The 25,595-nt window shown below is 41.9% G+C and overlaps 1 protein-coding gene across 2 annotated transcripts in view; it reads right to left on the reverse strand.

Annotated features, from left to right (window-relative positions):
- Window positions 1-10,015: 10,015 nt before the first annotated feature.
- Window positions 10,016-25,595, reverse strand: part of BLMH (bleomycin hydrolase) — a 41,720-nt gene continuing 26,140 nt past the window's right edge. For both annotated transcript variants that reach the window (XM_059998674.1, XM_059998673.1), the window contains exon 12: window positions 10,016-10,982. In XM_059998674.1, coding sequence (XP_059854657.1) covers window positions 10,831-10,982 — 152 coding nt within the window. In that variant the 3' untranslated portion in view covers window positions 10,016-10,830. The remainder of the gene's footprint in view (window positions 10,983-25,595) is intronic.

Genomic DNA, 25,595 nt, shown 5'->3' on the forward strand with positions numbered 1-25,595 from the left:
CATTGGGATTACCCAGACTGGACCTTTCCCTTATTCCTCACCGCCTCCCTGGCACAGTCCACACAGAACTATTGCAGACGGTCCATCCTCTCTCTACACATGTGCTGTTGCTTCTTCTTGTCCCTGTGGGTGTCATCCCACAGAGACCAGTTGGCCTCAGCTGCCGCGCTTCCCCTCAACAATTCCAGCCTCTCTCCTCCCTAAAGCGAAGTCTTCCCTGTCTTGCTTCCCATGCTCGTTGCCACATCTGCCCTGTCTTTCTCCAGCATCCGGACTCCCTCCCTGGTGGAGCTCCTTAGTTCCGGCACCTGGTCCCACTGCCGGGGGGCGGGGGGGCCTCCACTCAACCGCCCTTCCTCGCCTCCCGATTGGGGTGAGTGGACAGACATTATCCACTGCCCAAGAGAGGGCAGCCCTGTACCCTTCCCAGCTGTCCGCCTCCATCAAAGCTCCTTCCCAACTGAGCACCTGCTCCACGCCAGGCCCCGAGGAGGACACACCCTCTGCCCTCTGCCCTTGGGGGTCAGGGAGAAGGGCTGTGCTGAGCATGGAAGGCATTTGGGAGCCCTGAGCGGGAGAGGCATTGACGAAAGCAGTGTTCCCAGGGAGGACTGACATGGGCTAGAGGAAGCAGACGGGTTCCTTAGACCGTGAGTGCAGTTGTGAAGCAGGTGTGAGGCAGGCAGGCACCAGCACACACAGGGAAGAGACAGGAGTCAGACACCGAAGGAGAACCTGTGGGGCTCGGCGGCTGGTGTCTGGGGAAAACAGTGCATCTGTCAATGATGCCGTGAACCTGGGCGATCATGGTTCAGCAGGACTTTCTCTTTGCTCCACTAGCTCTAGATCAGAAATAGCAGGGCCTCCAGCCTGCTATGAGGCTGCAGAATAAGCAGTCTCGCTTTGAGAGGTAAAGAGCACGTTTAAGTATTTCCAACCTTTCCCCAGCTCTTTCTCCCTCACCACACGCAGACACCGCCACCAAGGAGACCCACTTCCTGCGCGTCTCAAGGCCCAGCAACTGTTCCCCTGTGGAGCCAGGCTGGGACACACGGTGTAAATCACAATAATGGAAGACAAGGCCCACCCACCCCTTCTTGTGGGCTCTTTCTCAGTACTCCAGTCTTTAGAGTGTCTCACAGGACCCCCTTGTTTCTCCTGGGACGTGGCATAGTTTTGGTGATGGGGTCCACGGTCAACCATGCGAGGGGTACAGCACCTCCAGGGCAGGATTCGCTGCCACTGTGAACCCTGGGCTCATGCCCACAGAGATCTACGTAGGAGCCCCCCATGGGAGGCTGTGTCTGATCCATGAAGCGAGGCCAAGGGGAGGAGACGAAAAGCCCTTTCAGGAGTGCCAGGAACTTGACATGCAGGGGGGGTGGGAGAGGAGTGCCCCGAGGAAGGCAGAGAACATTTGGAAGTAGATGACTTGTGTCTTTGGTCACCTTTTCCTGGCCCCCTCTCTCCCATTTCTTATGAGCCTACTGCCTTTGATAAACAAACCCTGATCCCCTAGATTTTACAGGTATTGTGACTTCCCCGTGCTCTTTCTATGATATTTTTGAACCAAGGTTTTTGGTTTTTACTTCCTTGCTACAGGATTCCCTCCCCTGACTCTGAACACCTTAGCCAGGGCCACATTCTGGAAGGCAGCTGTTTTTACTTTCCACCTTGGCTGAGAAGTCGCAGCCGGGAGCAGCACAGAGTACCAGGGCAGGACGCCAGCCCTGTGCACGCACAGACCTGTGAGAGCCCTCAGATGTCTCCTAAATGCCCACCTCCTCCGCTAGGCTCTGAGTTCCCAAGGGAAGGGGCTCTGCCTCTCTCCACGTCTCAACACCCAGCACTGTGTCTGCATACAGCAGGCCCCATAAATGAGAACTGGCAATGAATGACTAGGAAAATGCCTTTCACTCTTAGCAGACTTAAAGTGTCCTAAGAACCAGTGCCCTTGGCACTGGTGAGTAAACCGTGGCATATCTGACAATGGAGAAACAGCCAGCAGTGAAAGGAGTGAGGCAGTTTTCTCTGCGTATTGAAATCGCTTTTACGTATGTAGAAGAAACTGGGAATCGTAAGTGCCTTGGAGGGAAGGGACATTAAAAGTAGAAGGGAACCCTGCTTTTTCACTGTATTCCCTTCTGTATTACTTAAATATTTGCCATGTGTAGGTAATATTTTTATAAAACCTTTTCAGAAAGGCAACATTTTAAAACATTTATAAAAGTTTTTTTTAAAAAAAAAAGGAAGGAAGAAAGAAAAAAAAGAGAGGGGAAAGAAAGAACACAGGAAGATGTTCTAAGGGCCCCGAGCTTGTGGCAAAGCAGGGGAAAAGCCTGGAAGATTCTCAGCTCCACTTCACGCAGCGCAGACATGTTTCCTTCCCAAACGGGGCCAAATTACTCAGGACCACTGTCATTTTCTTTTGTTCCCTCAGGAAGGAGGCAAATATTTTCTCTAATTTTCTAACCAGGATGCTGTGAGCCAAGAGGTGACATCCAGGGCTTTGCTCAGGATCTGATCAAGAGGGACAGGACTATTTTTAGAACCAAGTCCTCTGCTTCCAGCCCCCGAAGTCATTCCTCTCCCCTCCGTCCCACTCCCAGCTTTCTTGGCCTGCTCAAGATTACACTCACCCTCTCTTTAGCTCTTCTCCTCCTCCAGGAACTTCAAGATAACTTGGGCCTCTGCATATAGGGAGATTTTCCCTTAGTCTCTTCTTGGAAAACTGATTACCCTCATCCTTGATGTCTGTGGTCACTGTGGTCAGAAGTTAGTTTAAAACCGGTCAGCTTTTCTTTTCCTTCTCCAACTTCAAGCTCTTTCCTAACAATTATGGTATTTACTGGAAAACTTCAGACAAGTCATCTGCTTTTGCAACCGGTTCGTGTATATACATCTTATTTTCCCAACTACACGGCACGTTTCTGGAGAGCAGGGAATTGCTTTAAGCCTCAGAGGGCCTCACACAATGGACACACTGGAGAAGCTCTGTGAGAACTGGTTATTACCAACGGCTCCCACTTACTGAGCCTCTATCTCCCAGGCACATTATCTGCAGCCTCTTTTGTTCTTTTCCTACCACATATGGGTAATATGCAGTCTTTTCAACCCTTTGGCTATATTTTGCTGTAAGTGTTATTTAAGATATAGTTCTTTTCAAGCTGTGGCTTTTCCTATCTAATACATTTCAAAATGCTTTTCAATAAAGACGGTGTGGAGACCGAGGCTCAGAGAGGTTTGGTGACTTGTCCCTGCTTACATGGCTCCAGGCAGATCAGCCGAGCCGTCTGCCTGAGTCCAAAGTCGCTGGGATACTCACTCTGCTGGGCTGATTTGAAGAAAGAAAGGTGCAAGCAGTGAAAAAAGTGGAGTAAACTTTTGAGGGTTTCCCCCTCTCTTCTACTCCCCTTATGCCCGTCACCAGGAAAGCTAGACCTTTCTGTTAAGCACTGAAATATGAAGACCCACGGGGGCTTTGTTCTCATTCTAATTGTCCCTACTCGGCAAGTTATCGGGAAGCCCACTTCGGATCTATGTATAAATTTTTTTTTTTTCCTTTGGCTGCGTTGGGTCTTCATTGCTGCGTGAGGGCTTTTCTCTAGTTGTGGCGAGCGGGGGCTACTCTTCGTTGCGGTGTGCAGGCTTCTCATTGCAGTGGCTTCTCTTGTCGCGGAGCATGAGCTCTAGGCACGTGGGCTTCAGTAGTTGTGGCACACGGTCTCAGTAGTTGTGGCTCGTGGGCTCTAGAGCACAGGCTCAGTAGTTGTGGCACATGGGCTTAATTGCTCCGTGGCATGTGGGATCTTCGCGGACCAGGGCTCAAACCTGTGTCCCCTGCATTGGCAGGCGGATTTTTAACCACTGCACCACCAGGGAAGTCCCTATGTAGAAACTTTTAATTGAGTATAGCTGTCAGAATTTAGGGCATTTTCAATCAGGCAGCCAACCGTATTTACGGTGAACCAGGCTTGTGAATGCAGTGGCAAGCAAGACAAAGCCCCCGCCCTTGGGGAGCTGACAGGGAGTATTGACTTTGGGGAAAACAGAAGTAAACATACAAATAAACAAGAATTTCAACAAGGCAGAGGGCGGTTGGTTGGAACAGAAGAGAAGGGAGGCAGCTGAGTCCCGAGAGGCGGGTCAGGGCCACAAGGGAGGAGGCTGTGCGCTCCTGTCACCAAATGTGTCCAAGGAGAACTTAAAGGGTTCCTTATCCATCTTGGGGCAGTGTGGACGAGATAACCTGTAAGGGCCCTCCCAGGTGAGCGCACACTCTGGTACTTTCCACCATGTACCCACCCTGCCTCAGATGCTCCATTCTTCTGCAAAGCAGATAATTTTAAAAAATAAAACAAAAAACTGTCTTAGGATAGCCTGAGAGATGATTCCAGAGCCCATTCCATCCACTTCAAGAGGAGCTACTAGAGTTTTTCTACAGGAGTAAGCAAGAGAGAGAGAGCAGGGAGCATTCAAACCGTACCAAGAAAGACGAGTGCAGAAGGGCTTCCCATCTTCACACAATCCTGTTCCCAAGTAACTGCAGCTTCTATGAATCAGACATTCCCTCCCTCTCTTCCTTTCCCTTTGTGGTAATGTGTAAAGGGCTTGGATTTTGAAAAGGAAAACAAAGCAAAACAAAACAACTCTGGCCAACTGATTCCTAGTTCTCAATCAAATTGTGTCACAGACCCCAAGGAAGAATAGTCATCTTCCTAAGAAGCAAGACTGGTTCTGAACAAGTTGTCCTAACTATGGGAATGCTAATCTGATATCACTTAAAAGGAAAAATCCAACTTAACCAATGACTATGGCATAGTCGGCAACAAGGCTCACCCATGCCACACGGCCGGAGAAATGGGAATTAAAGTGCAAGTGCCCTGGCCCTGCCAACAGCAAATAAGAATTCAGCTACTCTTTGACGACAAGCCAGAGCACATAGAAGGATCCACAACCACATCCTGGAGGAATGTCTCATCATCAGGTCCTGGCTTCTTGGATGTGTAGGGTCAGCATGACTCTACATGTCTCAAGAGGAATCCTGGGGCTGGCAAGGAACTTCCAGAGGTGAGAGTGTCATTCAAAGAGTTACAGGGGAAGACAATTCATACCTTCTCCTTTCCGAGCTTACCCAAAAGTTAGCAAGTTCTTCCAATTCAGATGTCTGGCTAAAACTCTGGCCCATTTCATCTTCAGCAGAGAAGACATACCCGCCATCCTTTGTTTCTCTACACAGGATCCTAATTTTATTTGGAAAATAGATTTTATTAAATATTTGGTTATGAAGATTATCTTTTTTATATATTGTTGGATTTGGTTAGTAATATTTGATTAGGAATTTTGCATCTGTTTATGGGGGAGATTTGCATGTATTTTTTTCTTTTACTATCTTTGTCAGGCTATGGCAGCCTCATAAAATAATTCTTTATGCCATAAAATAGTTCTTTACATCTTTCCTCTTAATCTAATCAAGATTCCCCAGAGAACATTTCCAATCTCCTGCGCACTAGGGTTCTGGGAGCCTAGTATGACTGAGGGCACAGAACCCCTTAAGGTACTTTCATCCTCAACTCAGTTTCTGACCTCTAGGCCATAAACTACTTTTCTCTATGGAGAATAAATCTTCAATTGGCTGCTGCGGAGATGGGGAGGGGCAGTCACCTAGCTACCCAAAGCAGGGAGGGAATCTAACAGACATTCAGTAACCCTCTTTTTACTCCCAATTCCCAGAGTAATGCTCTCTGGTGCTACCATATCTGAGATTTGGGGCGATTATGCAATTATAAACTGGTTTGCTTATCACTAGCTATCTCCACCACTGGCTCAGGATTCAACTTTTTCAGTTCTGCTAAACCTTTCAATGTCTCAATCTGCTTTTCTGTTTATTTCTTCTTTCCCTTCTTCCCGGGGTTTGGGGATTTATGTCTTCCAAAAAAATCCCTTTACTGTCACTTTTGACAACATTAAGGGTATCTTTTCTTTTTCAAATATCTGCAGTATAATAGTATCCTCCTTTCAATTTCTTTAATGTCTGTGTATGTACTTTTTTGGGATCAGTCTTGCCAAATATGTTAATTTGCTTCCTTTTTTTTTTAAGAGAACCACTTCTAATATAAAATGGGAAAAAGACAGTCTCTTCAGCAAGTGGTGCTGGGAAAGTTGGATAGCTGCATGTAAATCAATGAAGTTAGAACATACCCTCACATGATGCACAAAAATGAACTCAAAATGGCTTAAGGACTTAACCATAAGACATGACACCATAAAACTCCTAGAAGAGAGCATAGGCAAAACATTCCGTGACATAAATCGTACCAATGTTTTAAGTCAGTCTCCCAAGGCAACAGAAATAAAAACAAAAATAAACAAATGGGACCTAATCAAGCTTACAAGCTTTTGCACAGCAAAGAAACCATAAACAAAATGAAAAGACAACCCACAGAATGGGAAAAAACATTTGCAAATGATGCAACCGACAAGGGCTTAATCTCCGAAATATATAAATAGCTCATACAACTCAACAACAACAAAACCACCCAATTGAAAAATGGGCAGAAGACCTAAATAGACATTTCTCTGAAGAAGACATACAGATGGCCAAGAAGCATATGAAAAGGTGCTCAACATCACTAATTATTAGAGAAATGCAAATCAAAACTACAATGAGGTACCACTTCACACCGGTCAGAATGGCCATCATTAAAAAGTCTACAAATAACGAATACTGGAGAGGGTGTGGAGAAAAGGGAACCCTCCTACACTGTTGGTGGGAATGTAAGTTGGTGCAGCCACTATGGAAAACAGTATGGAGGTTCCTCAGAAAACTGCAACTAGAACTACCATATGATCCAGCAATCCCACTCCTGGGCATATACCCGGACAAAACTATATTCAAAAAGATACATGCACCCCTGTGTTCATAGCAGCACTATTCACAATAGCCAAGACATGGAAACAACCTAAATGTACAACAGATGAATGAATAAAAAAGATGTGGTATATATATACAATGGCATAGTACTCAGCCATAAAAAATAATGAAATAATGCCATTTGTAGCAACATGGATGCACCTAGAGATTATCATACTAAGTGAAATAAGTCAGAAAGACAAATACCATATGACATCACTTATATGTGGAATCTAAAATATGGCACAAATGAACCTATCTACAAAACAAAAACAGATTCACATAGAGAACAGACTTGTGGTTGCCAAGTGGGAGGGGAGAGGGGGAAGGATGGACTGGGAGTTTGGGGTTAGTAGATGCAAACTATTACATGTAGAATGGACAAACAGCAAGGTCCTACTGTATAGCATAGGGAACTATATCCAATCTCCTGCGATAAACCATAATGGAAAAGAATATAAAAAAAGAATGTATATATACATATAACTGAGGCATTCTGCTGTATGGCAGAAATCAGCACAACATTGTAAATCAACTATACTTCAATAAAGAAATAAAATGAAAAAAAGAAAGCCAAAAAATAAAAAGAACCACTTATGGCAATGTTGATCCTATGTTTAATTTCTGCACGTATCTTTCCTATTTCCTTCTACTTTCTTCAGGTTTTTTTGTACTTCTAATTTCTTGAAATAGATGCTAAACGCAATTTTTAGCCTTTCTTACATTCTAATAAACTTTTAACTGTATAAAATCTAAGTACTATTTTATCTGTATCTCATTTTGATATGTATTTTTATTATTGTGCAGGTTAAATTTCCTTTTAATTAGTTATTAGTTATCATTTTTCTTTAGTTTTTATAGCTTTATTAGTTATCTTTTAATTTTTGGTTTCTAACTTGATTGCATTGTGGTTTGAGTGTGGTCTGCATGGTAACAATCCATTGAAATTTGTTGAGATTGACTCTATTGCCCAGCATCTGCTCAATTTTTGCAGAAGTTCCATATGTGCTCAAAACAGAATTAGTAAGGACTTCTCTTGTGGTCCAGTGGTTAAGACTCTGTGCTTCCACTGCAGGGGGGCATGGGTTCAATCCCTGGTCGGGGGTGAATGAGAGATTCCACATGCCATGTGGCATGGCCAAAAAAATAAAAAAAAAAAAAGAATTAGCAAAAAAAAGGGCTTCCCTGGTGGCGCAGTGGTTGAGAGTCCGCCTGCCGATGCAGGGGACACGGGTTCATGCCCCGGTCTGGGAAGATCCCACGTGCCGCGGAGCGGCTGGGCCCGTAAGCCATGGTCGCTGAGCCTGCACGTCCAGAGCCTGTGCTCCGCAACGGGAGAGGCCACAACAGTGAGAGAGAGGCCCGCGTACCGCAAAAAAAAAAAAAAAAAAAAAAAAAGAATTAGCAGTTGTTAGATGTGGTAGGATACTAGATGTCTATTATATCAAACTTATTAAATGCTTAAATCTTCACCTGATTTTTTTGGTTGCTTGATCAATAATTGAGAAGTGTTAAAATCTTCCATTATGATATTGGGTTATTTGTTTTTCCATGTAGCCATCAGTTTTTGTTTTATATATTTTGAGGTTATTAGGTGAATACTAATTTAGAATCCTTCAATTTTTCTGGAGAATCAAGTGGGCATATAATTATGTACTGATTCTATCCTTAGTAATGCTTTTTGTTTTAAAGCCTGTTTCCAGAGCCACTGTGCTGTACAATTCCAGGGAGGCTGTGAAAAACATATCCCAGAATTAGTCTGAGTGGCCATAATTTTACTGGTTATTAAGATAGCTATACCAAATTTATTTCTGTTAGTACCTGCCTGATATATCTCTTCTATCCTCTTTTATCCTAGGTACTGATGTCTCTTGTAATCAACTTATGGCTGAATTTCTTTTAAAAATCCCATTTGACAACTTGTCTTTTTTCTGAAACATTTAACCCATTTATAGACATTGTAATTATTGACACATTTAGATTTCTATCTTATTTGGACATGGTATTTGTCCTGTGTTTTCTTTTCTTCCCCCCATCTTGTTTTATTTTAAAGTTAATCAATATACTTATCGTCTTCCTCAGTGACACGAGGACTTCAGAGTATGTTTATTTTATTCCAATCATCTCCCTCATTATCTATTTTCATGTATTTTGGTTTTATCTTTTTTTGAACCCTGTAAGACTACCCACAGTCACTTCTTGTTTAGATGGTGCACGTGTTTATCACTTTGATTCTACATTCTTTTGTTGAATTTCAGACCTTCTATATTAGATCACTATTGTTCTGCTTGGGCAACAGTTTTTGACTGAAAATGTCTTATTTCACCCTTGTTTCCCCCCTCCCCACCCTTGTTCTTGAAAGACAGTTTCACTCAGTATAAAATTCTAGGTTCATGGTTAATTTCTAATTGTACTTTGAAGGTACATTTCACTGCCTGCTGTCATATATAGTTGCTGATGAGAAGTTAGCTGTCAATCTGTCTTTTCTTTGCAGGCAATCTGTATTTTCTTCCTGGATGCTTTTAAGACCTGTTCTGGGGTTTCATCATGATATGTCTAGAAATGGATTTATCCTGCTTGGAACAGGATTATTAGAATATTGTAAACACTGATTAATGCTCGAGCCTTTAACTAATGTTATCTTGGAAAGTGCTATGACAAACAATATTCCATGCTAGAACTGAGAGAGCCCGAAAGGTAGGGACTCAGGCACTGATGGAAATGTTGATTAGGGTGCTGTATTTATTTGCTTTCAATGAAAGAAAGGCCCAGTCTTAGTAAAATACATACTCTTCAGCCCATTCTAAGGCTGGACCTAACAGAGCCTTACTTCCCACCCTTGTAGAGACCCTGGAACTTGGTGAAGGAACGGTTAAGTAGCAGGGGCACAAGCCCTCCTAACTATGGTGCCTGGAAGCCCTCTGCAGAAGCCAGTGAAGATCAGCACAGGCTGGGAAGGATCACACATCCCACAGAGAAGCTAAAGCAGGGCAGCCCTGAACCATCTTGCTGTTTTTTCACTGTCAAGAACACAAGTCACCTGGTTGCTTTCCTTTGTAGCTAAACAAACACACACTTCTTAGAGCAAATAAGCCAACATACTCTCATTTAGCAAAGTGTTTTATTCAAAAGCTTCTCAGCACCATCTAGTTGTCAGAAAGAATGGATATCCCCTTTTCATGCCCACCCAACTCCCAAACCCAGAGGCAGAAGTTAAACCACTTGGCGGGAGCTCCCTCTGATGGTTATAATTCAGATCATGATAAGGTTTGGGTTGTTCTCTCACCTACTTTCTCCAACCCTCTACTTAACCATGACTCAGGTAGAGCTGTGCTCCCCCACAGTTCAGAACAACAGGAAGGAATCATGTCAGTGTTGATCAACCTCCCAATCCTGGGCTATTAGAGGCACATGAAATTACCTTGAAAAATCCGAATTCAGTGACTGCCACCTAGGAGGGACAGTGTTACTGTCAGGCAGCATGCAGTTTTGAGAGCTCAAATATTAGGGCACCCTCCCCCCACTCTACTCTAGGAACAAGGAGCAGTAAGTCCGTTTTCTCTCCACACACCTCAATTGCTCATCCTCTCCTGCCTTGTAAAACAGACACTGAACCGAACTGGTGTGACAGAGTTAAGACAAACAATTACATCTGATTAAAATGCTAAGAGATCCTGAGCTGTTGGAGATGAGGAGAGTAGATAGTACGACCTGATCTTTCCCTTTTTTTCTTTAGAGAATATTTTGTTTCACTATAAAGCACACTTTCCCAAAGAGGTTCCTGGAGGAGAAATCCAAGAGTCTGACTGTGTCCCGTGGGAACACACAGTCACCTGTGTAACTCTGGCTTCAGTCCCTGGATCTGTCCTTTGCAGCTACTTCAGGTCCCATGGGAGGAGGAAAAGCTGGAGGCAGTATCACTCGGCCAAAGCCCCCATGGGGTCCCAGGCTGGCAGGACAATGGGTTCCTGCTCTAGTACAGCTAGCACCTCTTCAGGGACATGCTTCCTGTCCACCACCACTTCGTAGACATATTCAGAGAACCACTCATCTGTCATGCACAGGTAACCTGGAGAAAAGAACAGAAGCCTCATGAGTGCAGAGGGCGGGGGGCAAAGAGCAGAAGCCTTACTGGCGCGACAAGAAAGTCTTTTACAAAACTAACATTTGTACATGTTTTTCAGCTTTCCCATCTATGATCTCACTTAATCTGATTAAGTCTTATTAGCAACCCTGTGAAGCAGACAGGACAGGATGGCTATATTTTTACCAATTAGAAAACTGGGGCTCAGAGTAACTAAATGATGTACCCAGGTCACATGGGTTCAGAAGTTCAGGGCTGGGCCTTGGACCTAAAGCTGCTACCAGATCTTGCTATTCCACTGCCCAGGCTGCCTTGCTGAAGGTGGGTCAATGACCCTAAAGGTAGGTGGAAATGTTTCTTGTTCATACAGCCACACATACATAGGGGGTTAACCTCTAGGGTGAGAAGGGCAAGCATACCAGTTCGATTCTTACCCTACCCACCTTCTCAGCATCCGAGGCTGCTGTCTCTCCTTCCTCTCTACCATAAATTCCTACAACAACCAGCTAAGCCATTAGGGGGATCCTGATGGGGCCTGATCATCATTCCCAGGTAGCCACTTATTTCCAGATGGTACTGGGGGAGTCGCTGCTTTCTTAGGAGGAAATCTGTGGTGAGGATCAGGCAGAACGGACGACGCGACAGTTGCTCGACCTACATTCCTCACAAAGGCCCTGGGATTTGTGGATCTCTCCAGTGGCAGGACTGGAGAGGGGCTCAGCTGTACGAACACCCCAGGCTGAGAGCTTAGCTGAGAAAAAGTGTGGTGTCATCAGGTACCTATCCTAGACACCTGCCTCTTCCCCTCAGGGAGACTGCATCTCAGGCTCCGCTAGGACAACACAAATTCCTCTTCGGGATCACATATCCAACAAACTGAAAACAGCGGGGGAAATGCTTCACCTGAGCCACTGCTAATACAAAGAGCAAAATTAAAGCAAGAGATGAAAGAGTGTGTATTTAAAACAAGGATGGGCCAGGGAAAGAGCACAGAGGACAAAACTGTGTACCTGCACAGGGGTACTGCGTGCACCTACACACCCAAGGACTCACAGGAACTAGCAATCTTCCTCTTCCTCCTCCTCCTCATCATCTTATCATATCTGGCACCTGCTGTATACTAGACACTTGAGCAATTTTTCTCTGAAAGTGTCCGTGTAAATCTAGGTCTATGCTATAGCATTTCCCACTACACAGGACCAAGAGGAAGGGAGAGGAGGTAGTATTTCTCCTAAGGTGATCTTCTAGTATGTTGGTTCTCAAACTTCCTGGCCCCAGGATCAAGACTGTACACTTAAAACTACTGAGGACCCTAAAAAGGTGTTTATGTGGGTTATACTTACTGATATTTACCGTAGTAAAAATTAAAACAGAAAGTTAAAAATATTGGTGCATTTAAAAATAAGAATTAAAAAACATGAATATTAATAATATATTTTTAGGAAAAATAATTATATCTTTCAAAACAAAATAAATTTTAGTTAGGAAAGTGGCATTACTTTACAATTCAGAAGATAGCTAAATTCTTGTACCTGCTTCTGTGTGCAATCTGTTGTTTTGGATGAAGTAGATGAAGCAAATCCGGCCTCACACAGATACGTTGTTGGAGAAGGAAGACCTTGTAGATGCCCTAAAAGGGTCCCAGGGACCCGGCAGGGGTCCTCAGACCACACTCTGAGAACTGCTGCTCTAAAAGCAAGACTGATTTAAATAATTAAAAGGCATCATGACGGTTAAGTCTAATTTTATAAGCTAAATGGTGTGACAGAGGACATTATTTAACTTGAAAACACAACTGCTTTGGGGAGCTCATCTATGCCCAATTCTGCTCCTGCGACAGCAGTCAAAGACAGCTCACCCTGATGTGGCACCGCACGTTTACCCTCACCAGAAAATGCCCGGGAAAGCGCGCAAGGGCTCTCATCCCCTCACGATCCAGTGTTCCTTTCTCAACAGGAGATTCAGGGAAGAAGAACACAGGTAAACGCTGTAGCCCGTGCCATTCCAAAGTCCCTGGCCCCTACCATCACCTACATTACTGCCACTAAGTTCTAGCAGCCAAAGCTTGGTCAGCTGAAGGGCCAACCAGTACCATTTCTTGCTGCAAGAAATGTAAGTAAGTACTTCCTGAGAAAGTCAGCATCTGCCTTGTCTAAGAGTTCTCGTGGGCAGGAGACCAGGCTACTAAACGCTACACCATTTGAGACATTAGGCATCCTTCCCCTCACCCTAATGCACGCTGAATAAATCCTTAGAGGAGCTCGGGGCAGTGAGGCAGGTGAAGGATAGAGGCAGATTCGTGTAATAAAATTCTGTATCCTTATGACAATACTATCATCACACAATCAAATGAGTCTTCAAAGAATGCCCAGAGAAAATGGACAATAAGTACATCTACACCATCTTGTTCCAAAAGCAGGAGATAAGAGTAAGTCCTTACAAATTAAAACTCCTATCAATTGTAATCCACCCTTTCAGTGTCCCTGCCAAGAGGGCCTGCCTTGATTAGTCTCTCTTTTCAGGATATGAGTTCTTTGGGGGCCCACAGAAACCTCACAGTCTAGGTGGCTGCCAAGTAACTGCGCCCTGGGTAGGTAATGAACTTGTGGCCGCTGTAACTGTTGATACTGCGTGTCTTGGAGTTTGACTGAGAAGATTAGGATCAGTGTGTCTAAAACCCAAGTGAGGGCTGTGCAGAGGAGCAGTAAGGTACCCACTCAGGCAGGATGAAAGAGGCCATTTCGATTTGAGGAAAGTTGCAGCTTCTAGCCCTTATGTACTCTGGCCATTAGAAACTGGTGTTCCCCAAAGGAAAAAAGAAAAAAAAAAAGGAAAACAAAAAATCTGCTCCAAGGATCCCGAGGTTCAGGGAACAAGGCATTCAGGGAAACAGATAAATGGATAAAGAAAGCTTTAGGAACTAAATTAAATTTTGTTTAAACTTTGTCTTGTTTACATGCTATCAGGAAGAAATAAAATAAGTGAACAGGCCCTCAAAGACACTGGCAATGTTTCTGTATTTGTTAAAGAGAAAGGGCAGTATCGGTCTTTAAGGGGAAAAAGTGTCTATGGATACAGCTCTAGGCCGGTTAGGCCAAATTCACTCAGAAACAGAAGAGTTTCGAATGGGTTCGTGTAAGGGAAAGAAGAACTTTACCCTAAGAAAACAGTTTTCTGAAATCCTGCTAAAGGTCTAAATTTTAAACCTCTCAGACTAAATTAAAGTGATAAATATATTATCATTTACGAATTAGATATATTTTTTGCTTTGTTCTATGAAGTATTTCACCTCAATAACAAACTATTTGTGGTTTATATATATATATATATATATATACACATATATATTTTTTTTTTTTTGCTATTTTAAAAAAAGGTATGACAAAATCAAGTCATCAGCTCTGCTGTGATGGATCTGTCTGGCAGCACAGACCTAAGGAAGCCAGACGACTGAAGCCTCATTAAGTCACTGCCAATCTTTCACCTGATGCAGATAACTCAAGGCTGAAGAAAGGCTCCCAGAAAGGAAAGCAAAGCCTTTACTGACACTTGTTTCGTATTTCAAACTTCCTAATAAATACTGAGAAACCACTTCATCCAACATTAATCAGTCATTTAAGATGAAGTTGCAAAGACTACATAGCAACATGGATACAAAACATGGATATAAAAACAAGTATATAAAAATGGCATATCCTATATAATTATGTTAAAAATCCAGATACACAGGGGGAGAAAACATGAAAAAAAAAAAAAAAGGCAAAATGATAATTTTATATCACTGGGTAGGTGATTTTCCCCTCAAAATTCTGAAATGTTATATTGCTTTTTGATTCCTTAAAGATTACCCAAATAAATAATGCCCATTATAAAAAAGTATGGAAATACAGGAGGAGGAGGAAGATGAGAAAAAGGAAGAGGTGGATGGTAAGAAGATGAATATAAATTTTAAAACTCCTACAATCCCACCACCTTGGGATAAGCCCTATTCAGACTTATCATCCTCTGATGAAAGTCTCTACATACACTCTGTACATTTAAAAAAAATGAGACATCACACGTGCTCTATTATTAGAGTACCACACGTGCTGTTTTCCAATACTGCTCTTTTCACATTGATAAAAAAATACATCTATCTACATCTTAATTTTTAAGCTGAATTTGTATGAATAAAACCAAAATGTATTTAATCAATCCCTTACTGTTGGAATCTGGATTGTTTTTTTAGGCTTAGAAACAACACTGCTATAAACATTTTTGTAATTAAACCTTTGTGTACATCCTTAGTTATCTATTTAATTTCTTTATATCCTCATCAATACTTGGTATATATAACTACAACTTTCTTTTTGGTTCAATTTGAACTTCTGTCTGTGTGTGCTTGCTATTTACAGTTTTCTTTTATAAAGAGTCTGTTTCGGACCTCTGCCTAATTTTAACTGGTGTGTTTGTCATTTTCACAGTGATCAGTAATAGTGCTCTCTATATTAATATATTATAATGATTGCAAACTTTTTATACTATTATGCAATTTGCCTTCTAATTTAGTTGATGATGTATTTTTCTAGTATACTAAAATTTTTTATATTTTATGAAGTCAAATTTATCAATCTTTTCCTTTATAACTTATAACTTTTTTGTTATGCTTACAAACATTTTCCTGCTACTATATTAAAAAAATAAATAAGAGAGAAAAGTAGGGTTAGTGGTAAGAAAACATAAGAAACACAAACTCAGTGAAAAATCCACCACTCAGTAAGGCCTCGGCACAGTCTAGTCCCCAGCTATGAACATACACAATTTCAACAGGTAATTAAATAGAGACCATCTGTCAACCACTTCTGTTGGTTACCCACTGTGTAAAGCATGCCTTACATTTGTACAGAGTATGCTGCAAATGTACAAAAAGACACAATCCCTATGGAATGGAATTTGGCAACCTAGAAAAAATTCAAATGCATTTACCCTCTTCACTAAGCAATGCCATTTCTGGAACTTCATCCTACAGACAAAACAGTACTTACATGCAGACAATACATGTTTATTTAGGCACAATAATAGTTAATATTTATTCAGCTCTTACTATTGTCAGGCACTGTTCTAATCATTGTATGATATTAACTCACTGCAATATAGTTTGTAATAGCAAAAGCCTGGAAATGACCCAAGTTCCATTAGTAAGGGAACTGGCTAAATAAAGTACGGTACATCCAGACAATGGAAGATAATGAAGCTGTACTGATGTGAAAACATACTGACAGGCCCCAAAGGCATGCTGTTAAGTGAAGTGAGAGCAAGATGCAGAGTGGGGCATAAGGTATGCTACCTTTGCTGCACTAAAACACACTGGAAGGATACAATAGAAATGAACAGAAATGGGAAACTGAAAGAAGGGAAGGTGAAAGGAGTAGAGAGTGACAGAGATGGAAACAAGATTCCCCTTTTATACCTTTTTGTATTTTGATTTTGGAACAATGTAATTTTATTATTTATTAAAAGAATTATACCTTAGAAAGCAAAATAAAACAAAACACACACAGGGATCTGTAGGGAGCTTAGACTTCAAAATGCAATTTTAGGGCTTCTCTGGTGGCGCAGTGGTTGAGAGTCCGCCTGCTGATGCAGGGGACACGGGTTCGTGCCCCGGTCCAGGAAGATCCCACATGCCGCGGAGCGGCTGGGCTCATGAGCCATGGCCGCTGGGCCTGCGCGTCCGGAGCCTGTGCTCCGCAACGGGAGAGGCCACAACAGTGAGAGGCCCACGTACCGAAAAAAAAAAAAAAAAGGCAATTTTACATCCACTATCCTTGTTTTGATTTTAATCCTCACAGCAACACTACAAGGCAGGCGGGGTTGGTATGAGCTGTTTAAAGTCACATAGCCAGTAAGTAAGTAAAGCCCAAACTGAAATCCAGGTCTTAACTTCAAATTCGGTCTTTTCCATGGGGCTCAGCTTCCGCACTCAGGGGGGGCAAAGAGAGTGGCAGGTACTTATGACTTTGGCCAACAGATAACTGCTTAATCTAGCTCCTCATCTAGGCACTGTCTGGAACCAGGTCCCATCTGCTCACACACCCCACATCAAGAGCCATGAGCCCAGGTTTTGCGGGGTCCATTTATGAGGTATTTTGTATCTTTAAATCAAAGAGATGTCATGTGTTCTAAGTGCATTTATTTAGAAGGCTGGAGAACAGGATGGGCTGGACATTTTTCAAAAAGAAACAAACCCACTACTTATGAGACAGATATCTGGACACCGATCTGAGGAGAAGCTTCTTTTTCCTCCAGAGTATAACACAAATGTCTGGTCTGTAGTTCAAGTTCCTGAACTTTTTGCTGATAAGAGAAGGGATACTCTTACAGCTGGATATTACTTGTAGCCTCTTTCAGAAACAAAGGCTACAGAAGATTCTGTTTCCCTGGTAAGAAGGCAGAATGGAAAATGTGGTTGGGAAAGAGGGTTGTTTTGGTTTGTGGGTTCCATTTTTTTAAACCATCAAACCACAACAAGTCTGCAGAAGTGCACACTTCCTGAGGACGTGCCCTCTGCTAAGGAGTCCAGAAGAAGCCTGTCCACCTCTGGGCTGAGGAGAGAAGGCAGCACACCAACCAGTCTGATTTTTTGTTTCCCTGGACTGTGGGCATGAGCCAGGCAAGTCCGAGATCACACAAAATCCCGCCAGGGTCTCTGATGTTGGACAGGAGGAGAAAACACAACTTGAGGTGTCATCCAAGGGTCTGTTTCCTCACCAAAACTCAACGACTTCTCTCTAACCCCAAACATCATTACTCCTATTTGGTTCAGACAAAGCCTGCTTTCTGATCATTCCTCAAAAGCTCCATTGATGGCAGGCCACATTATTTCTTGGCCCCAGGCCTCGGACTGGCCTGAAGCATGCGCCACAGGTCAAGAGCAACGCTTCTCAGCTCCCCTTTCCTTGGCCTTCCACTTCGCTTCCCAAAAGAGCCACAACCCTAACACCTTTCCTAAAACTCTGCTCACCTTTGAAGAATCACTAAGGAGCCTTCCCTGTTCCAATCACTCACCATCTCTCTCGTAGTTTACCCCCTTTATTGTTTTGCACTTGTAATTATAAAAGCAACTTGTTTTTATAATAAATTGCAAACACCATACGGAACAAGATTTACAGCCTCAACGGCCCCAGCTCAATTCCTGGCCTCCCCGCCCCCTGTGCCCAGCATTTGAAAGAATCAAGTACAACATGTTCCTGATGTGGCATTAATAGCACAGTTGGGCTTCTACCCTCACGCCTCCTAAAGGTTCCAAAATCTGCCTGAAAGTCCAATCCCAAAGCCTCTCCCACTGACTCATTTTCTGGCTGCCCTGCTGCAGCACTATTTTTTTTTTTTTTTGCGGTACGCGGGCCTCTCACTTTTGTGGCCTCTCCCGTGGCGGAGCACAGGCTCCGGACACGCAGGCTCAGCGGCCATGGCTCACGGGCCCAGCCACTCCGCGTGCCCCAGACCGGGGCACGAACCCGTGTCCCCTGCATCGGCAGGCGGACTCTCAACCACTGCGCCACCAGGGAAGCCCTGCAGCACTATTTACCACCAAGTTCTCGCTGACATCACCTAGTTCCATGACTTCTCCCTAACCCCTCACGCATTTCAACAACCTCAGCTTCAATGTCTTTCTATTGTCTCCCCACTGAGGGGGCTCTACCTGGTTCCCCCTCTTTTGTTGTCATCTGCCTTCTTGGAGAAATCATCCCTTCTCTTGCTTTCCTTGGTCTACTTATCCTATATCTTACAGTCTGAGGAGCACACCATGAATGCCACTTTTGTCCTATCACAGCCCTCTTCAAATCCCCTTCCATGCCCCAGGTGAATAAGTATAAATTCCTCTGAGGGTCAGAGACATACGTTCCACCATGGTCTGTGCACGGTTCCCTGCATCCCATCAATAAATGTGAGGTGATGCTATTGCTAATGGGTTTTCCTGGGCACTAGGTTTACTCGCCTCCACTGCTCTCTTTCATGCAACTAAGCCCACATGACAAGTCATCCATCCAGTAAACTGGTATGCAGTCCAGTGGTCACACGAGGGTCTTGAATTCTTAGAGACCTGACGCTAGAACCATGGGCAAGTTAAGACAGCCCTCTCCCAGAGGGAAGGATTAAAGAGCCTTATGTTCTCACTCTCCTGCTCTCACCTGTCTACAGATAACATTAACAACAGTAACAACAATAGCTAATATTTTCATGCACCTCTTATATGCCTGGCACAGTTCTCACAACAACCCTATGAGGTAGGTACAATTATTAACCCCATTTTACAGATCAGAGAACTAAGGCTTATAAAGGTTAAATACCATGACCAAGGCTACACAGCCAATAGGATGGACTGCCAGGATGTGTTCCCAGGCATCTGGTGCCAGGTTCTGTGCTTAACCTCTATCCTCCTCAAAGCAATACGAACACACCTGGGAGACAATCTGGTGAAAATGACAGATCCTCTCTACAGGAGAAAGCAAATACACACACACAAATCTGTATTAAATGTGAAGAGATTTCTCCCTGAAACCAATGCCTGCTTGCAAGTTAGGAGGAGCCTCTGTTCCATAGTTTGTCCCCCTCTCACAAATGTAGCCCTCTGCTAGTCACACACTTTGATAAGGAAGCAACGGTCAATCTTCCTCTGTTCCACTCACATGAACTATTTTTTAGCTTGAGTCATGCAGGTTCGTTGGTGAATGGAGATGGAGGATGAGGAGTCCCTCTGAAAGAACTCAGATACCCGAATCTGACAGTAGCAGCGCTTTTTCCAAGCCTGGAGAGACATGAAAACCCTCAGGTGACAAAACAAATTTGTATCTTGCTCTTTTACAGGAAATCAGAAGCATCCACTTTTACCTCATATAATTTTCTCTTATTTCTGCAAGTCCAGCTCAATATTGTCTATAATTATATTATCTGTGCTAGAAATCCACTAAATCTCAAACTGATCTGCAAATAACCGGTTATCTTTCATAGGTAATATACATTTTTAGGGAAGCTGCCTGTGTCACATTAAGAAATCTGAATTCCAATCCTCTCTCTGACACTGTGCAACCTGAACAAGTTAAAACCTCTCAGCGTGTTTTCATTTTTTCACATCAAACATGGGTGTTCATATCCTGAGTTACTCTACATGATGCTGTGAGGGAAAAAGAGACAAATACATTAGCAGATGTTGAATTCTTATGAAGCAAGATGTTATGAACTCTATGTCCTGAGTACCTCTGACAGAAATATGGAATATTCATTGAACTTTTTAGAGTTATATAACAGTATACAGTTTGATGGCTATATATAAACTATAGGGCCTCATAAGGAAATTAGTCATTATCCGTGTTACTGACAGAGAAATGTGAAACCATAAGGAGACAAATGACTGCGCAGGATCTATAATCAAGAAAGTAGTAACTGTCTCTCTTGGTTCCACCATATAACGTTAGATGAAGGATATGATGAATTTTGTGCCTGGCTTTGGACATACTGTTCCCCAAATCACATGGTGAGGCAATTTAAAGGCCATTCTTTTGGTTTTTAGAAAGCAGCAGAAGTCCAGATGTAATGTGAATCAGCCACATAAGTTTCTTTCCAGATTAATCTCTAACATGCCAAAGCCTCTTTAACTGAAATCATCAAGAGACTCCCTTTTATGAGGAAGTCTGGAAATTTTACTAAAATAAAATCAGGAACAGAAAGGCTTATTTGTAAGGAAAGATGAAGAATGTGAGTTAAAAACAGCTTCAAAGTTGAAGCTGAAAAAGGCACAAAAACAATTTGAAAAATGAAAACTAATCTTGGTTCAAAATGAAAATGTAGAGAAACAAACTTTTAAAAGATAAAGGTTTTCCTTCAATGACCACTGCAGAGTTAGAAAATAATATTCCTCCTAACTTTACTAAAAAGTTGTATTTTTCAGCATATTAAGAAACTAGACTATAAGCATTAAGAACTATATTATGATAATTCTACCTTCAGAGCTCTAATGTATCAGACTTTAGAACTGGAATATCATCTCATGACTAAGTGAATCAATCATAAAAAGAAGTTCCGTAATAAGACTGGTTCATTAGGGAGACCATCCAAGAATTTAATTTACTGAGTATCAACACTTTTGTTATATGCATGGCAGAATGTTGATAACTATTGAAGCTGGGTTATGGGCACATGGGGACTTCTTAATACTATTCTGTTTGTATATGCCTGAAATTGTCCATGATAAAAAGTTAAAAAAAAAAACAGAAACAAAAACAAAGAACCATTTTATAAAGCAGCATCGACAAAATAATCCTGGGAAATTTTTGGTGGTTACATACAGTTTTTCACTTGCCCAACTCACGATGTGCTAACTCTGGACACAAACCACTCACGAGATGCTCCATCCTCCCCTCCTTGTTCAGATTCCCAGACATAAACAGTGCTCTAAGAGCCCTTTCTCCTGACAGCAGACATTTACTCATCTCCAGATACTTTATACAAGTTTTATGTCCCCGTAGCCACTAGTTTCTGGTCACCAAGTTCATAAATTGATCTGGTATGTCCATGAGTAGACTAGATGTTACTAGAACAGAGAAGCTTGGAGGAAGCACAGTTTAGTGATTAAGAAACAGGCTCTAATGTCAGACTGAATTATAATTCTGGCTCTACCACTTTTTAGTGAGATGACCTGTAGGTTATTTTGGCTTAAAGATTATGCTCTTCTCAGATGAATTTCTGACTAAGAGTAAGAAGCACCAAAGGTTATCACCCCTATTTTAAATTTTTAAACATTTTACAAACTACTTGATTCTAACAAGCATATCAACTTTTCAAAATGAAAGACAATGTACCAAGTCCCAAGGTCTGTTCCCTCATTCAACTATGAAATCCATTTCTAATGTGATCCATAAACATACAGTCAAGTACTTCAAGAAGTAGGGGAGAAAAGAAAGCCACGTTGGTTGTACACCATCTTAGATATGTATCCGATTTTCAGTCCATCTGACTAAGAATACTAGAATTCTAGAATACTAGAATACTTCCCCAATATGAAGTAACCCAGTGGCTTCAATAAGATAAGAATTTATTTCTCCCTTTATGTGTCTAGTGGTCAGAGGTAATATTTGTCCCCTTTAGGAAACAGTCAGGTTATCTGATTCAATTATTAGTCTCATGACCAATGGGAAAGACCAAAGCCAGAACTGGGCAGAGGGAAAGGCAGCCTGCCCAGGTATCTCTGCTCTGTTCACCTCCAGCTTGTAGTATTATCAACATTGCTTTTTGAGAAACCATCAATCTTAACAAGCAGAAACCCCATAGAGAACAGTAACAAACTGTTAACAATGTTATCTACAGAAACAAAATCCTAGCGATGCTGTTTATGGTTGTCCTGTCTCCTGAAAGAGCATCAAAGAGGTTCTGTCTCAGACATGGCAGCCAATGCCCACCAGGATGACAGACGGGAGGGCCCTGCTGGGGTAAACACACATTGCCCGCATAATAACATACTACGTATTCTCCTAAGGTCAGGCCAAGTGTGCCAATTAAATTAGATCATGTTTTCTTTCCTTCCTTCCTGTTAAGTCAGAAAGAACATTACCAAGAAACACATGAGAATAATTTATTTGGCTTTGAATGAACTATTCGCTACCCCCACTCAGTTCAATTTATCTTTTGGCTCTCTACTGAAATGCTTTACTCTGTATAATCTCAGGCATTTCAGTTATTCAAGAACAACAAAAAAGTTAGTTTAGTCTTAACTAGACAGGTTTCACTAGGAAGGATTACAGGCAGACCACAGGGATCAAGACCCCAGCTCTTGGGACGAAGTGAGAGAGTGGCATGGACATATATACACTACCAAATGTAAAACAGATAGCTAGTGGGAAGCAGCCGCACAGCACAGGGAGATCAGCTCAGGGCTTTGTGACCACCTAGAGGGGTGGGATAGGGAGGGTGGGAAGGAGACACAAGAGGGAGGAGATATAGGGATATATGTATATGTATAGCTGATTCACTTTGTTATACAGCAGAAACTAACACACCACTGTAAAGCAATTATACTCCAATAAAGATGTTAAAAAAAAAAACTAAGAAGGGAGTATCATTGTCATTAAAGTAAATTTTATGAAGTAAAATGGTGATATAATGCAAATGTAAAATGAACACATGTTAAAGATTTTTATTCAACTCACTACAAGAGTGAACCAGTAAGATAACACAATCAGTTCAAAGAGCCAAAGGACATTTGAAAATGTGTGTGTGTGATATAATTATGTGTGCTTTATAATATAAATGATAAAATTCGTATAATTATGTAAATAATTAAATATTAGACTTCTGGGTTGGAAGCAAAACTGGTTAATGTTTTATAGTGCAATAAGCTATAACCTTTGAACTTAAAAAAAAAAAGACCCCAGCTCTCTCAACATAATAATAGAATGAGTAAATCAGCAGAAGCAAAACTTTTATTGAGTTAGGAGTAAAGAGGTACAGTTGAATGGAAAAAAATAAATTAGCAAAGTGGCCTAGAATCCTCTTTAAGAGTAGGTATTTAGGTTCAAAGTAATAAAGACAATAACTCACACTACACAGAACACATAGCTTTTGCCTGACTTTACAAGTGTTTATCCTCTCTTAAATGGGTATCACTACTAACTACAAACTCAGTGACTGTTATAGATAGAAAAATATCTCAGAAACAAGCCAACGGGTCCAGGCTGGTCTAAACAAACCATAACTTTAGTCCTTTTCCTAGACACTAATCTTTATAATAACAAACCATTTACAGGGACCAAATAAGACCAAAAATGAAACAGAAGCTACAGAGTTTCATCTGAAACAATAGCTTATGTTTTAAAATGTTACAAATACCAAATCCTTCCAATTCAAGACAAGCTTTTCCTTTGCATCCACTTCTTAACCATCATCAACTTAACGGATATAACTGAATTCTGAGTTGTTTGTTTTTAATCTTTTTGCTAGTTTCCTTATACCCACCTCTACCTGATCCCAATGTTTTGTGTCTTAAAATGAATTTATCTTATAAGAAATCACCAATTAAAAAATATGTTGCACTTTAATTCATAATAGTTAATTTAGCAAGTGCCCCATAATCACAGAACAATAACAGAAATCACAGATGGGGGACATGCAACTACCTGATGATGAACAGATACACACCAACAGCGCTAATATTCGTTTACATATAATCACTGAGCTGAGTTTCACAGCAGATCCCAGAGATAGTTTGCCAAAATCCACCAATGAGCATTTCATGGGGAGATGAAAAGACTTGAAATGACAGATTAAATGGCCTCTAGGTGTTGGCTATCACCTACTAGCCTGTGCCACTCAATCGCAGCATACTCAAGTCTTGTCAAGGCTCTTCTAAGACAGTAGTTTTCAAATATAAACGACTGAAGCCCCACCTGCTCCCTTCCAAACCTCCACCTTTTACCCGTGGAAATCTTAGAGCTCTAAAGAACTTAGCTGGAAAATCACTTAAACAAAGAGGGAAGCAACAGGTAAAGAGTTGCTGAGATCGCTATTTTGTTTTTCTTGTTTTTCTTTCATTTTGTTTTACTTTTTTTAAAGAATATTTCTGGCTGATTGCTGCTTGGGTGAGATAGCTGAAGTCTGATTCCAAGTGTCTGGGTAATCTCACTGGATTCCCTACCTATTTCCTTCCAGTCTTCTAACTAGTCTAGAGAGCTGTGGTTTATGTGTCCTTCCTAGCCAGAATCCACTGGCTAAAAGTAAGAAATATGGACTCTGGGAAACAGCTGCTACAAGATGTGACCAGCGCATAACACACAAGCAAATAATGCTGACATGCATAATATTCTCTGGTAGTTGCCACTTTTTGGTTTGAAACTCTAAAAATTAAAGCGTAACAATACCTTAAAAGGCTTTTATCTACTAAATCTATTATGAAAAACAGTCTTAAGAAATATGGTCTCTAAGATTTGCAAGAATATACCCTAAACAGTTAATCAATGGTGATCGCTGGGTAGCAGGATTATTAGAGATTTTTTTCCCCTCTTTTGGCTTATCTGTAGTTTTTATTTTTCTACAATTCATATATTACCTGTGGTTTTTCTTTAAGCCTAATTACAATAATTTACTTACGACTTCTGCCTGCGTTTTGATTGTCAGAATAAAACCGTCTAAATGGTAACCACAGCATTTAGACTTCACAACTTTAGACTGCACAACTTCTCAGGAGTCTCCAATACATGCCTAAAGTTTCTTGCCAATCCCATTCTCCCACTAGAAAGCTTCTGATTATTCTAGAGTTAGTGCAGTAAATGAAAATGCACCAAACTCCACAAAGCAAGTGTCCTGGCAAAGGGCACTCAAACTTCTTACTGGTCAAGTGATTCTGGTACGAAGGTCTATTAGGGTCAGCACGGTTTGGAACAAATGCCAGCACATACTGATCTCAGAGCCAACCAGGGAGCTCAGGCCTACCATGCTGGGCATAGGGATCCTGGGGGCAAACGAGATCCTCAGATTTTTCTCCATAATAGTCTAGCTAATAATCTAGCTAACGGGACCAATTACTGAAAAATAAAAATGATCCACACTAGGGCAGCTTTTTCTTCA

The sequence above is a fragment of the Delphinus delphis genome, chromosome 19, assembly GCF_949987515.2.
Source record: "Delphinus delphis chromosome 19, mDelDel1.2, whole genome shotgun sequence".
Classification (NCBI taxonomy): domain Eukaryota; kingdom Metazoa; phylum Chordata; class Mammalia; order Artiodactyla; family Delphinidae; genus Delphinus; species Delphinus delphis.